Source organism: Trachurus trachurus, assembly GCF_905171665.1.
Source record: "Trachurus trachurus genome assembly, chromosome: 23".
Lineage (NCBI taxonomy): Eukaryota > Metazoa > Chordata > Actinopteri > Carangiformes > Carangidae > Trachurus > Trachurus trachurus.
In genome coordinates, this window is record NC_139912.1 from 2,556,671 (window position 1) to 2,572,878 (window position 16,208).

The 16,208-nt window shown below is 40.8% G+C and overlaps 1 protein-coding gene across 1 annotated transcript; it reads left to right on the top strand.

The window, feature by feature from the left end:
- The first annotated feature begins 50 nt into the window (after nt 1–50).
- Nucleotides 51–14,148, top strand: cct2 (chaperonin containing TCP1, subunit 2 (beta)). The gene is made up of 16 exons (XM_083999527.1): nt 51–112; nt 1,620–1,694; nt 1,816–1,881; nt 2,178–2,289; nt 3,001–3,077; nt 3,184–3,296; nt 4,346–4,548; nt 4,637–4,737; nt 5,998–6,125; nt 6,959–7,062; nt 10,038–10,157; nt 11,006–11,134; nt 12,215–12,318; nt 12,428–12,527; nt 13,490–13,631; nt 13,859–14,148. Exons 1-16 carry the CDS (start codon nt 110–112, stop codon nt 13,887–13,889), a joined length of 1,608 nt encoding a protein of 535 aa, XP_083855653.1. The 5' UTR covers nt 51–109; the 3' UTR covers nt 13,890–14,148.
- Nucleotides 14,149–16,208: the final 2,060 nt, after the last annotated feature.

The window sequence follows — 16,208 nt, forward strand, 5'->3', positions numbered from 1 at the left end:
TCCGTGATCTTCCATGAACGCAACATTACGTCCTTACGTAACTACGTCACTCCCACGTCCTGCTCCTCCTTCTGTGCGTGTACGGCTTCAGCCCAGTCTCGCAGTCATCATGGTGAGTTTTAACTTTAAATTGCTCCTTTCTGAAACCACAGAAACGGCTACAATTCAGCATTTCACGTCTTTATAGGACCGATTCCCCGGAGACTCAGTGAAATAACATGTAGGTTGTATTTAACGGTGACAGGAGCGACCGCTTAGCTCGGAGCTAACGGTGCTTACCGGCGAGAGAAGCACATGGGCGTTATAAATGCGCTGGTTAGCGGCTAAGCTGCTAACTGCTGCAACAACAGAGTCATGTTTTATAATAACTAACAGAGTCGTATGTGCTGTCCACTCTGCTGTACGTTAAGTTTTCTCAGCTGTTAAGTGTAAAACGTCAGTTGTCGCAGTTTGGCTGCAGCTCGTCCCCATTGTTCTGAGCTAGCCTGTTAGCATCTTAGCTTAGCTTGTCATCATCGGGGCTTTGTGGCTGTCACATGAGAACAAGTCGTTTATTATTAAAACATGTGAAGAACAAACATTAATAAAATGTTTCGAAAGCCAAATACATCCCCCATTACATCATTAAACTCTTTCTGTCGTTCTTCTTTTAACCGGTTTTTAATTTTTTAATGAATAAGTTTGGTTGGAAGCTTCTAGCGGTTTCCAGGATGACAGGGGCGGTGCTGCGTCCACGGTGCGTTCAAAGATGCTCGGAATAAATCCGTCCACGCCTAAAGTGCGCACATCGGCTGCATGCCCAATAAATAATACTTTATTTCTCAATTAACAGGGCTACAGACAAATATTTTCCACAAGGAGCGCAGTGATCCCCCTAACTTAAACTTTTAGGAGCTTAGGAGCTTTTAAGCAGAAAATTCAGGGGCGTACACTGGCGTAAATCGACTTGCAATGGCAAATATTCACATTTCCTTTACATTTATTGTACCTGGCTGACACCTGTAATGACAGATTCCAGATTCTTTGAGTTGTCCCTTCCACGTTAAAAAACAAAAAACATCAAATTTACTGGTTGCACATGAGCAAGTTGATGAAATATTTACAAGCCCTGATTAATATATCAGTGTTTTAGTAGGTTCACTAGTGATTTTCATATACATGCAGGTCAGGTTAGGGTTAGGGCTGTTATTAATACCCATAGGTGGATTTGTTTTGCAGTAGGAGGGCATCACCATTTAAAAACACATAATGAACAAAAAGGACAAAGACATGGTCAGAAATCAAGCTCACTGTTTCACGGGTTAAAAATCTGAAAATACATACCGTACGCTGTTGAAAAAAATACCAGTTAAAATACATAAATAATGAGCTAAACCTCTGTAAAAGGAGTAAAAAGTCCACTACAACTTATTTACCAAACCATGAGAAGGTAAAAAGGTTAAACAGAATCAATAAAAGCACGATAAAACAGTGTCATCATGGTTCTGTCAATCTGTAACATGTAATCTGTAGAAAAGAAACACTAACTTCATACAATATTAATAGCAAAGCTTTAAAAAAATGTTATTGTACTGATGGATGAATTGATTGATCAGTATTGTCTCTCTCTCCCTCTGTAGGCGTCCTTATCAATGGCCCCGGTCAGCATCTTCAAACATGGAGCTGATGAGGAGAAAGCTGAAACCGCACGACTGGTGTGTTTTGTTCATTTAGGTTTTTATTTTACTGTTTATCCTGTGAATTGATAAATTCATTGTTTTTTTTAATCTCATTCATGAATATTTAGCTAAATCTGTGTTTCTTTTTTCTCTGCAGTCCTCCTTCGTGGGCGCCATCGCTATCGGCGACCTGGTGAAGAGCACTCTGGGTCCAAAGGGGATGGTGGGTGATTTCAGATGCAACAAAAGTGTTGATTTAATTTCATTAGATTAGATTTAAAAACACATTTTTCTTTAGATTATGAACCCCTGAATTTGATTCTTGATGTAAATGAAGTGTTTTGATTTGGAAAAGATTTGTTTTGCCATTTGTTTTTAACTGGAATTGGATGTTTAACGTCAGCTGTGTGTGTTATGAGTTGTTTTGACAGTAATTCTCAGCATCTCTGACTTTAGAAACATTCAAGGTTTAAATATGGATATTAAAAAAAAAACATCTCTTCCTCTTCTTCTCATCAGGACAAGATCTTGATGAGCGGAGCGAAGGGCGCCTCGGTGACGGTGACCAACGACGGAGCGACCATCCTGAAGGCCATCGGCGTCGACAACCCTGCTGCCAAAGTCCTGGTTGGTGAGTGAAGAGACACTAAACAGCAAATATCCTTATCTTTTACATATTTAATCAAAGGGATAGTTCAACATGTTGTCAAATTGGCCCATTGTCATAATCCCTATAGTCATAGCAGTAGGTTTGTTACCTTTAATTGTCGGTGCAAGCTGTTTTTAGAACGGCGGAGCAGAGCCGTGAGCTGCTCAGAGCTACGCTACGGAGGCTCATTATGGGATTTCTTGGTTTCCCTCATCAAATACACAATCCAACAACTCCACAACGCTCTGGTGGACAAGTTGTGACCTGCACATTCACCACGCTATGAGATAATAACACAACGTTACCACACAGAGTTGTTTTAGAGGGAAATTCATGCAAAACAGCTGATACACGTTGCCTTCAGGGACAGTTTTTCATCAACAGTCTCTGTATTTCCCTCTAAAACAACTCTGTCTGGTAACGTTGTGTTATTATCTCATAGCGTGGTGAATGTGCAGGTCACAACTTGTCCACCAGAGCGTTGTGGAGTTGTTGGATTGTGTATTTGATGAGTTTGATGAGGGAAAAATAGCCTGCACTGACATTTAAAGGTAACGAACCTACTGCTATGGCTATAGGGATTATGGAATTTGCCAAAATGTTGAACTATCCCTTTAAGAAGAACATGTTTTCTTTTTAATTGGAATTAAATTGATCAGATAATTAATTTTGTCTAAATTCTTCTGTTTCCAGACATGTCGAAGGTTCAGGACGATGAAGTCGGAGACGGGACGACGTCGGTCACCGTGTTGGCTGCAGAGCTGCTGAGGGTAAATAAACACCTCCATCTGTCTGTTTTAACCGACAGCATTTGAACGCAACGTGAGTTTTTTTAATTTTATTTTATTTAATTAACCGTCACTGATGTGGTTGCAGGAGGCGGAGCTTCTGATCGCCAAGAAGATTCACCCACAGACGATCATCTCCGGCTGGAGGCAGGCGACGCAGGTGGCCAGAGACGCTCTGAGGGAGGCGGCCGTCGACCACAGGTTTGTTCACTTCACTGACACAGACAGAAACTCTGTAAATCACAGTGTCAAAGTTTTACTAACTGAAAGGGATACGCCAACATTTTTTTTTTTTTCCGTGTCTTGCCTCACTCCCGAGTCCATGACCAGCAGATAGACACCATCCTTTCGACTGTGTGTGCAGTAACCATGGAGATAGAGCCATATCGCCGTAATTAGCTTAGCTCAAACACTGGAAGTGTATGGGTATTGTTAGCCTGCCTCCACCTAAAGTCGCTAATTAGCTTAGCTCAAACACTGGAAGTGTATGGGTAGTGTTAGCCTGCCTCCACCTAAAGTCATCAGAGAAACTCTTCAGCAACTCTAAACGGAAACCTGCGGGCCGATCTTCGTCTCAGAGCTGACAAAACTCTCCGGTAAGGCATCTTGAGCGGTCAAATGCCGCTAACGGGACGAGATCGGTCAAAACGGAGGGTTCAAGCAAAGACCCTTTATTTTGGTTCAAGCTAGCTACATCGAGGGTAGGTTAGCTTCCCGTTTCAAAGTAAAAGCACAAATTCTATCGTCATGGTTTTCTGTATGTAAAGGGCAACGGGTGTTTTATTTTGTGAAAGTAACCGGAAGTGCGTTGGTCACAACGGCTAGCTTGAGTAGCGCCGAATTCGTCCAAATAAAATAGTAAACAGCTGGTATTTAGACAAATGAACGACACACTGCTGATCTAAACGGCTACTTTCTCACCTAAACATGTTTGAAATGTGGATAAAGTGATATATTTACAGAGTTTAGAGCTAAAATGAAATCAGCTTCTGACTGCTGATTTCAGCTCGGGTAGGAGGCAGGCTAACACTACCCATACACTTCCAGTGTTTGAGCTAAGCTAATTACAGCGATACGACTCTATCTCCCTTGTTACTGCACGCACAGTGGAAAGGATGGTGTCTATCTGCTGGTCATGGACTCGAAAAAAAATGTTGGCGTATCCCTTTAAAAGTGAAAAATGACGAGTCCATCCCATCCTGTTATGTTTGCATTGTATTGATCTTTTTATGTGTGTCTGGTCTCCGCAGCAACGACCAGACCCGTTTCCAGGAGGACCTGCTGAACATCTCCAGGACGACGCTGTCCTCCAAACTGCTGACTCACCACAAAGACCACTTCGCCCGCCTGGCCGTGGACGCCGTGCTGCGGCTGAAGGGCTCGGGCAACCTGGAGGCCATCCACATCATCAAGAAGCTGGGAGGAAGCCTGACGGACTCGTACCTCGACGAAGGTGACCACACATCCTCATCGTCGTCATGGTTACAGGTTCTTCTCTCTGATTGGCTGCTGTAATAAAATGTGTGTGTGTCATGTTTTAGGTTTCCTATTGGACAAGAAGATCGGAGTGAACCAACCGAAGAGGCTGGAGAACGCCAACATCCTGATCGCCAACACCGGCATGGACACCGACAAGATCAAGGTACACACACACACACACACACACACACACACACACGCACACACCCCAGGGTATCCGCGGGGTCTTGAAGAGTATTAAAAGGTGAATTTAGACCCTTAAAAAGTATTAAAAAGTCTTTTCACGGCTTTATAAAGTCTTACATTTTGAAGGTATTTTGTGGGAGTTGAAGCTTTTAGCCAGGTTAACTTGACTCGTGCACCTTTACTGCATAGAAAAAATGTCCACGGGACTCCGGTGTAAAAAGATTAGAAAGAATGTATTTATTCCTTGTTTTCCAAAGGTATCTTATTACAGGAGTAATTCAAAATCAAAGTTTTCTCATTCAAAAAGGCACTACAGTAAGAAAACTGTGTGGCTCAGTCCTCACCAAGCCTCAACTGCCTCTGTCGTCTTAAAGCGACAGTAACATAGGTTACAAAAATCATTTTTAACTTACCGTATCATGAATTAAATCACATGAATTTAACTAATCTTTTGCCTATTTTTAATCAACTATTTATCCAAAACAAATCAATTATTTATTTACAATAATGTGAACTTTACGATAAACAAACAAAACCTGTAGAAGCACACAAAACACACTTTGGCTCCCACATATTTCTTTGAATTAGCCGTCCAAGAGTTTGAGTCCTAAAAAACATTGTAAAAGTGTGTGAATTTATTCATTTTATTAAAAAACAAAGATGAACCGGTACATAAAATAGAAAAGAAGATTGTTGTTTTTGTTTTTTGAGAGTGGAGCAATGTTTTTTTTTTATAAACTTTGCCTTTTATTTATTATCCTAACCTATTTTAGTCTTTATCACAAACTAAAACTGTTAAGTTAAAAGTGTCACTGATGTAAATGGTTACAGCTTGAAGTGGCGGTGAGATATTAAAAAATATTGAGAAGGTCTTGAAAATGTCTTAAAAAGGTATTGAAATTAACTTCAAGATTCCTGTATAAACCCTGCACACACACACACACAGTTTCTCCTGCAGCTGCTTCACAATCGACAGAATCTGAACTGTTTTTTATGGAGAAAACTATATATCTATCTATATATACAAAAAAAAAATTAAAATATTGTGCAATGTGCATTTGTTAGCCTTTTTTACATACAGAGAGTACAGGTTTTGAAAAGGGTTTAAGTTCACTTTGTAATGGAGTATGTTCATTTATAGGCTCCTACAGTACTTGAGTGCAGATAAATGTTAAAAATGCTAAAGACTAAAAATCGAGAGAAAACTAAAACAACTGTGTGTGTGTGTGTGTGTCAGGTGTTTGGGTCCAGAGTGCGCGTGGACTCGATGGCGAAGGTCGCCGACATCGAACTGGCAGAGAAGGAGAAGATGAAGGAGAAGGTCGACAGAATCCTGAAGCACGGGATCAACGTCTTCATCAACAGGTTCAGACTCAGAGTTTTCTTCATATTTTCTTTCAAGGCAACAGTCACTCTGTCGTCTTATCGTGTTGTGTTGTGTATTTTGCTGTGTGTGTCGACCTGACCTGGCCTGGCTCTTTTCCAGCCACGTGATTGGTTCGGCGCGGCACAACTCTCGTTATCATTGGCTGTTTGTGTTGTTTGTCTAAACACGGATGAATGAAACCGATCGACTTTTTATCGGCCCCGTCTCATATTTCTGTCGAGGAAAAGTTATTTTGCGATACATATCGTTTTATCAATTTCACCACTTTTATTTCATTTTATTTTTTAGAAATTTTACCATTTATTTCTGTTTTTTGTGAAATTTTTAACCTTTTTTTATTATATTAACTTTTTTTTTTTTTTTTTTTTTTGAAATTTTACCATTTATTTCTAGAATTTAAGTTTTTTGTGAAATTTTTTTACCACTTTTTAAAATTATATTATTGTTTAACTTTAAAAAAAAAAAAATGTACTGGTTTTTCTAGAATTCTTTTTTATTTATTTTTTTGGGAGAAATTTTACTACTCTTTTTCTAGAAAATGTTTCAGCTTTTTTTTTTTTTTTTTTTTACCACTTCTAGAAATGTATAAATGTTTTTGGAGAAATTGTACCAATTTTTTCCAGATTTTTTTCTACAATATTTTGGCCCTAATTTGAACATGCATTGACCAAAAAAGTAACATTATTCAGTCTCAGACCTAATATTAGTCTTATCTGGTGTTAGTTGGGGGTCTTTGGTCTAATTTGCGTCGGTTTCGGGTCTTTGATGTAAAACGTTTTTCTCTGACTGAGCATCGTCCTCTTCTCCACAGACAGTTGATCTACAACTACCCAGAGCAGCTGTTTGCTCAGGCCGGCGTCATGGCCATCGAACACGCCGACTTCGCCGGCGTCGAGCGCCTCGCTCTGGTCACCGGTACGTGTACGCACACACACACACACACACACACACACACACACACACACACACACACACACACACACACACACACACACACACACACAGGGTTCTTACGGATCCTTAAAAAGTCTTAAAAGGCATTGAATTCATTAATCTAAAAACAAGGCCTGAATTGGCATTAAAATGTCTTAAATCAATTTTTCAAACGTCTTAAAAATGTTAACTCTTGGTAAGTGGGATTTTATGATTGTAATTAGTCTCAAATCTCAAAATAATTGGTAACATTCCCACATAGAGAAGTTAGTGGCGGCCGTCAACGCTAAATCTCTCACCGCCTCCAGCTCCCGAGTCAGTTTTTTTTTTTTTTTTTTTTCGGACTTTTTATGCATTTATTTTGAAAGGACAGCTGTGGAAAAGTCGTGCGAGTTTGTAGTTTTCACCAAAGTCCGTACTTTTAATGGAAACACACAGAACTCAAATTTCTTTTAATGCGCATCATTTCCCAGTTATTTGAATCACTTTGGATGGAAATATACAAACGAGCAAACGTGTCCTTTTTTAGTTTATCATCTCCTCTCCACAACTACACAGCTGTTAAATGATGTCACTCACTCACTCATAGCCCCCCCCCCCCCCCCCCCCCCAATTATTCATGTAGCAGTCGCTTTACCTTGTACCACATAGGAAAGTGGGTAAAATTGTCCCTAACCCTATATATGTGGTGACGTTTTTTTGTTTTTGTTTTTTACGCATTTGTGTTTAATGTGAAGTCTGTCTTAAATTGTGACCCGATCCATCAAAATGAGTCACAGTGACCCAAATTTCAAAGTTGAGATTTTGGTATCAATGGAAAGATTAGAAAATAAGCTTTAAAATGATTCCCTAGTCAGAGTCATAGGCTACATTTGATGGTTTTCGAGATGTGGCCATTTGAATTACGATCTCCTACTCTCTCATTCCGTTCTAAAACCTGAGAAAATTGCAGTTAAAGTTTTTGCCAGTGACTCTGGCAACTGTTCCTGTACCACGTGATTACACACACCCTATACCAGGGCTATTCAATTGGCGGCCCGCGGGCCGCATCCGGCCCCGAACCAATGTCCGAGTGGCCCGGCTCGTCCTGACCCAAAAAAAAAAAAAAAAAAGACACTGAGGGAAACACGTTTTTCGAGAACTCAAAATCCCTACTGTAGGTCAGACAGTGAATGCACCACTCAACGCAGCCTAGCAACACGCAACCCACCCACCCAGTCAGTGCGTTGTTTTGAAAGTTACCGGTAGAACCGAGGCTCGGTCGGTCAGCTGCTCTCCAGAAACACCGTGTCGGGCCACAGCCGCTCGTCACGGAGCGGGAGGCTTCGCCGCGGCGGACGTCCGGACGGCCGAGGCTGAGGCCGAGGCTGCCCTCCGTGGTCCTGTGCTACAGGTCAGCGAGAGACAAGTCTCCCCGTCCGTCCGGGACCGACGGACCTCACACTCCAGCGGGGGCCGCATTGGCACGACACGGTGTTTCTGGAGAGCAGCTGACCGATCCTCAGCCCTCCCATCAGCCAACAATAAACCGTGGTGGCTGGTTAATACCCCACCAGTCTCTCCACTCCTTTCAGTCACACATGAGCACCGTCCACGCAGTGACAGCACGCCACGCTCTGCTGTCCTTTTTTCTTTTCTTTTTGAGGGAATGAAGTAACCAATATTTTAATTTTAACGCAACTTAATACTTGCAATGGAATCAGAACAGTAACTTGATTAGGATAGCTACTTTTCAAAGGAATAATCCGTAATCAAATACTTTCCCAGAGTAATTTGCCCAAAATGGCTTTTTGCTCCTTGTTTTTCACCAATCAAAATATCTTTGTTCATCTTTAGGCCTAATTTTAAGACTAGGCTACATTTAGTGATTTACATAACCCCCTGCTGTAAACCTCAGTGGAAACTCAGACAGTAGGCCTCAGGAAACTTTTAGTTCCTAAAAAAAACCCTCCAATTCAAAGCATTAACAGCTACACCTTTACTACTAGCCTACTATCACTAGGTAGCCTACTACTTTTATTGGCTTATTCTCTTTTTTCTGGCTGTGTAGATTTGTTTTTAATAGCTAATGCTGGGTTTTAAAAATGCCCCTCATTTGTCATAACCTTTTTATTGACCGCTGAAAAATGTCCGGCCCAGTTAAGGTCTCAGTTTTAAAATCTGGCCCCACTGAATTTGTAATTGAATAGCCCTGCCCTATACGGTCCCTTGTTATCATAGATGCAACATTCAATGACCCTCGGAAAGCAGAGAATCTCACAATTCAGATGCTTTTTACAGCTCGTCTCTATCATAAACGGTTCGGAAGTTGTCATGTTTTGTTGACATTTTGTAAAACATGTGCAAGCGTGTACGTTCGGTTTAGCATCGATGCTACGCTCTGTTAGCGTCGATGCTACGCTCCGTTAGCGTCGATGCTACTCGGTTTAGCATCTGTTTCTGTACCCGTCCCTTCTCGTCATAGAGGCACCATTCAATGACCGTCGGAAAGCGGAGAATCCCGCGATTCAGATGCAGTTTACAGCTCGTCTCCATCATGAACGGTTCAGGAGATATTTCATGTTTTGCACCGAAGCAACACTCATTTTCAGAGGGTTTAAGTTGCAAGTCAACTTTAATCATCATTTACCTACATGCCTTTTCTCAATTATCTGGACTGTGAAACTTTGGGAGATTGTTTTTGAATGTCATTGCTTTGAAATTAGGGTAAACATTTTTTTTAGATTTTCTATGGGTTTTCCACGTTATCAGCTGATTATCTAAAAATAGAACGTTGCGACTTCAGACTCATTTTGATGGAACGGGTCACAATTTCATTTCAAGTGGCATTAAAAACGTCTTAAAAAGTCTTAAATTTAACTTGGCTTAAGCTGTAGGAACCCTGAAACACACACAGAGGTTTTGGTGTGTGTCTGTGCTGCAGGAAGTTGAACATGTGTGTGGTTGTGTCTCTGCAGGCGGAGAGATCACGTCCACCTTCGACCACCCGGAGCTGGTGAAGCTCGGCCACTGCAAACTGATCGAGGAGGTGATGATCGGAGAAGATCTGCTCATCCACTTCTCTGGCGTCGCCTTGGGTACAAACACACACACACACACACACACACACATACACACACACACACACTAACACACTTTTTCAGACCCCACCGAGGATTTCTTTCCCAAAGAAGTTCCTATAGCGAGAAAACTATCGACACTGAGTTGATGAGTGTTTCCAGTGTTGGATCTGTTGTCTTCTCTGATGAAGGACAGATAGATAGTGACAGAGAACTGTTGTAGGTGCTGGTTTAAAGGGATAGTTCACCCAAAATTGAAATTTCCCTCATTATCTCCTCCCCCTCATGTGGACTAAGGGCTGTGAGAAGTTTCAGAGTCCTCCGTGGCTTCTCTGAGTTACAGGGGGTCTCGGCGTAGCAGTGCATGTCCATATAACGGTTGCAAATGGATACCAACTGTCTTCGTAACAAAAAGACACACCAAAAAACATCCAAATACCTCCATGCTGCTGTAATATGTAATGTCCGTCTTGTATTGAAGCCCCGAAATGCGAAATTGTCCCGAAAAAAATTAAATAAGTCTATATTTCAAGCTCGTTTTGTAGCGGAAGCTTCTCGAAGCTTTCAATTTTGGGTGAACTATCCCTTTAAAAACAAAAACAACATGTTTTTGCGTTGTTCTATGATAAAATTGTCTTAATTTCTATAAGCATGTCAGATATTATGTCATAGATAAGTTGGAGCCGTAGACTGCACATCTTTAAATCAGACTTCTGGAAGAGAGAATGAGAGAAAGAGAGAGAGGAGGAATAAACATAGAAACAAACTGGTTAAATGTACAAAATAAAGTTACAACTGTGGAAAAGACTTCTCCAAAGCATGTCCGTCATGAGGCTCATCCCCCTTCCTCCCCTCTCTCCCTTCAGGTGAGGCGTGCACCATCGTCCTGCGAGGAGCAACTCAGCAGATTCTGGACGAGGCCGAGCGCTCGCTGCACGACGCTCTGTGTGTGTTGGCTCAGACCGTGAAGGAGCCGCGCACCGTCTACGGAGGAGGTACACACACACACACACACACACACACACACACACACACACACACACACAGATACACACTGTACAACATGGGATAAGTAAAGTCAAGAACAATCAGAGTTAAAGGGATAGTAGCATTTAAAAAAAAAAAGTGGGGTTGTATGATCTACAAATAGCCCCCAAGTACTTTAATTGCAGTAGAAGACTCTCTGCACTACTCCCGTTAGCAACGCCAGCCCATAATAGCCCTGCCCAGAGATTTACAACATACAGTGTTGTGAACAGATGGTTTGGTCCAAATAAAAACTGTGTTTTTCCTGCACTTTGAGGGGCTGGAAAAAATTATATTATAGCGAACAATGGAACTGTGTATTTTTTTTCCAGGTAAAACCTCTTTTAGGCCGCGAAAATAGGCCGTTTCTTTGGGTCCATTCACAACAATGTATGTTGTAAATCTCTGGGCAGGGCTATTATGGGCTGGCGTTGCTAACGGGAGGAGTGCAGAGAGTCTTCTACTGCAATTAAAGTACTTAGGGGCTATTTGGAGATCATACAACCACACTTTAAAAAAAAAAAAAATGATACTATCCCTTTAACTCTTGGAGCGATGAAATTATGTGATTTAAAATAAAAAGATAAAGAGTCAAGTCCTGAAATATTCTGACATTAATTAATTAAAACAGAATCAGAAGAGATAATAAAGTTGTAAAGGTTCTTATCAAATACGTTGTAGTGAAGTAGTGAGACGCAAGATTTTTAAATTTCCATTTTTCTCCAACTTTATCTCCTTGTTTTTAACAGATGAAAGTTAAATGATTAAAGCAACAGAACCAGATCAATCAATGAATCAATTAAACTTTATTTGTAGAGCACTTTTCATACAGGAAGCAGCTCAAAGTGCCAAACATTTAAACACTGAGGAGTTGGAAATACTGATAATAAAAATAAAACAGCTGTATGAAGTTTTATGATCATGTGATAACTATTAAAATATATAAATATGATGCCGATGTTTCTTCTTAAGTTGTTTTATTAGTTTATTGAGCTTGAAATGTTTAATACGACTGTGATGTGACACTAATCGCTCCTCATACCTCTCAGGCTGCTCCGAGATGCTCATGGCCAAGGTGGTGACCGATCTGGCCAATAGGACGCCAGGCAAGGAGGCGGTTGCCATGGAGTCGTTCGCCAAGGCTCTGAGGATGGTACGAAGCTGCTGCTGCATCAAGACTGTAGTTTTTATGAGTCGTTAGTGTAAATTAAACCTCATTAAACACATTTCTCTCTCTTGTTTCTCTCTGTTTCCTGGTCCAGCTGCCGACCATCATCGCCGACAACGCCGGCTACGACAGCGCCGACCTGGTGTCTCAGCTCAGAGCCGCTCATCAGGACAACAAGACCACCTTCGGCCTGAGTGAGTCTCCACCTCCAGATGATAATAAATAATGATTTTATTTATATACATATATATAACACTTTTCCATCAAATGCACAAAGTTCTTTACAGATAAAACATCACTGAAAAAGAATAAAAGAGGAAGGAAATACAAATGAATCTGTCGTTAGAAATGAAAACAAAGATAAAAGTGCTCTTGCCAGGCAGATAAATGTTAGAATAATGAAAGGGATAGTTCAACATTTTGTCAAATTGGCCCATTGCCATAATCCCTATAGTCATAGCAGTAGGTTCGTTACCTTTAATTGTCGGTGCAAGCTGTTTGTAGAACGGTGGAGCAGAGCCATGAGCTGCTCAGAGCTACGCTACGGAGGCTCATTATGGGATTTCTTGGTTTCCCTCATCAAACTCATCAAATACACAATCCAACAACTCCACAACGCTCTGGTGGACAAGTTGTGAGCTGCACATTCACCACGCTATGAGATAATAACACAACGTTACCACACAGAGTTGTTTTAGAGGGAAATTCATGTAAAACCACTGATGCGCGTTGCCTTCAGGGACAATTTTTCATCAACAGTCTCTGTGTTTCCCTCTAAAACAACTCTGTCTGGTAACGTTGTGTTATTATCTCATAGCGTGGTGAATGTGCAGCTCACAACTTGTCCACCAGAGCGTTGTGGAGTTGTTGGATTGTGTATTTGATGAGTTTTAATGAGGGGAAACCAAGAAATCCCATAATGAGCCTCCGTAGCGTAGCTCTGAGCAGCTCACGGCTCTGCTCCGCCGTTCTAAAAACAGCTTGCACCGACAATTAAAGGTAACGAACCTACTGCTATGACTATAGGGATTATGGCAATGGACCAATTTGCCAAAATGTTGAACTATCCCTTCAAGTTAAGTTTATAGACAGTGTACCAGATTTATCAGAGAGCTCATTTGGCTTATATGTGTGTGTGTGTTTTTCTCCCCTGCAGACATGTCTGAAGGCACCGTGGGAAACATGTCGGAGCTGGGCGTCACAGAGTCGTTCCAGGTGAAGCGCCAGGTGCTGCTCAGCGCCTCCGAGGCCGCGGAGATGATCCTGAGAGTCGACAACATCATCAAAGCTGCTCCCAGGTCAGTTCACCACCGTCTTTACTTCCACCAACTCTACTTCCTCTCATGTCTGTTTAGTTTAGTTTATTAGTTTAATAAGGGACAATGTGCAATTACATTAATCATTTAATGGAAAAAAATGAAAAGATGGTTGCACCAGATTTAGCTCCCAGCTAATTTCCATCTGTAGTCCCGTTAGTCCTGTTAGTTTTCTAGCTCTGATCATTGTTGCTTGCTTGTTTCTGCAGGAAGAGGGTTCCCGACCATCATCCCTGCTAGAGGAGGAAGAGGAAGAGGAGGATGAAGATGAACGGGGAAGGGGATCAGTTTGTTATTTATCACCTCTGTGTAGCTCAAATTAAAGAAACGCTCCGCTGTCTTTTGTTTTTTTCTCTGTTTAACTCAGTCTGTCATGTGACACGTTGGTCCGTCAGGTTTGTGATGCTGGAGACTGGTTACACCGACGTCACAACGCTTAGAAAGTACATTTGGACGTTGTTTTTGTTTACTGAAATAAATGAACCAATCCTCACCAATGGATCTGTTTGTTTGTTGCCTTTTCTTCTCGGAAAATGTTTTAACCCCTTCCTGGCCAGTTGTTTTTGCTGCAAAAACACAAAATTTCTATGGGGCTCTATGGGGTTTACGGCTGGTGACAGTATTTTAGTGATAAAAAAAAAAAGAGATATCCAAAATCCTCCTCAGTGAAAACTTTTGTCTCTATGTCAACAAAATAAAACAAGAATTTTGAAAGGGGCTTTATCCAGATTCAGATTTCGATTCTGGGAATGTATGCAAATTAGTGCATATTTCATCAGATATTGCCTCATTTACGTATTTAAACATAAAATTTGACAAAACTTGTAATACAAAAAATATTTGTCTTAATGTGAGTGATAAATGTGGGAAGTTTCATGGTGATATCTGTTAGTTAAAATTTTCACATTAAAAAAGCCCGTTGGACATTTTTGTCCACTTGAAGGGTCATGGGTGTGGTAAATAATGCATTACGAGTCCAAACAATTTACTTTCATTCTGAAACTCGGCACATCCAGAGTTTACCCAAAGATACACCTCCTCGCCAAAACTCAGGCCCCAGTGACCTTTCATCTGACACAAATATGTCCAGGGGTAAAAGGAGGGTTAATAAGTTGTGTTGAGTCGTTTGTTGGACCGAACACTCGTCCAAAAGAGGTCGAAGTGACCGAGACCTCAGAGAGTCAACACACCGAGGTTACCCAACAGCCCAGCGGTTACCGTGGTAACTTCAGCTCTGAACCGACACATTTTATTTTTCTAAAGATAAATGTTTTTTTTAGGTATAAGACACCGAGCTGTGAAGAATCATCTCAAGTTGTTATTGATCATATTGAAGATGATATTCCAGAGTGAGGATGATTGTAGGTCAACGCAAAAGACAAATTCAGCATCAAACCTGTTTTTAAAAGCTCATTTAGACATTTGTTCACATTAAATTCATCTTGAAATATAAAATATGACGCTTGAAATATAAAATAGACCCTAAGAAACTTAAGAATTTTTGACTTTGATGCTAAAATCATTAGATATCACAGTCTGCTTTGTCATAAAAAAGTGAACTACACTGAATAAATGGACCATTTTCAAGATGCATCAACTTTAACCTTTGTCTAGTATAGTGTCAGCTTTCTGCTACCATCTATGGTGTTCGGGTCAGCTGTAAAATACACTAAATACATTTTTTTTCATCAAATTTGTTTTTCTTCTCTTGGTTACATTGCGAGGCTTCCTTATCCATGAAAATATTGGTTTTAATATTTTTTGGTGTGGGTCCCTGGGCCTTTTTTGTCAGTAAACAAACACTTGTCTTCAACTGAACCTTCCTCTTGTAGCTTTCTGCTCCATCTATGGTGTTCGGGTCAGTTTTGACCCCAAGTCTTAAATCAGCTGTAGAACACGCTAAAACAATTATTTATCATCCCATTTGTTTCTCCTCTCTTGGTTACCATTGTCAGGCTCCTTATCCATGAAAATGTTGGTTTTGCACTTATGACTTCAGTTTTAACTCTCATTATTGTTCTTATCGTTATAACTGGGTCAAAATTGACCCGAACACCACAAATGTCATCATTTTAAAGCAGAAGTAAGCGATATTTTTGTGTTAATATAAGTCTTAAATAGTTCTATCTTCCGACAGCAATCACTAGAGTGTTTGGACCGAAACACGGGTCTGTCAGTCACTCTGCTCTGCTGTGAGCCGAGGAGAAAACTTTTCTTGTATCCTACAAGTTTTATCCAATGAGGAGAGAGAATGGCATGCAGGGCTGTGTGTGCAGCCAAGGGATGCACGTGAATGTGGTGACGTAGGGACGAGGACTGTTATGGTGCGTTCAAGGAAACTCGTAACTCGTGTTTTTCCGACCTGCACTGCAAAAACTCAAAATCTTACCAAGAATATTTGTCTTATTTCTAGTCAAAATAATTCTCATTCTACTGAAAATAAGACTCATCACATTAAAAAGTAGCTTGTTTTTAGACACTTTTTACTTGTTTCAAGCAGATTTTCACTTGAAATAAGTAGAAAAATCTGACAGTTTTTCTTTCTTATTACAAACACAA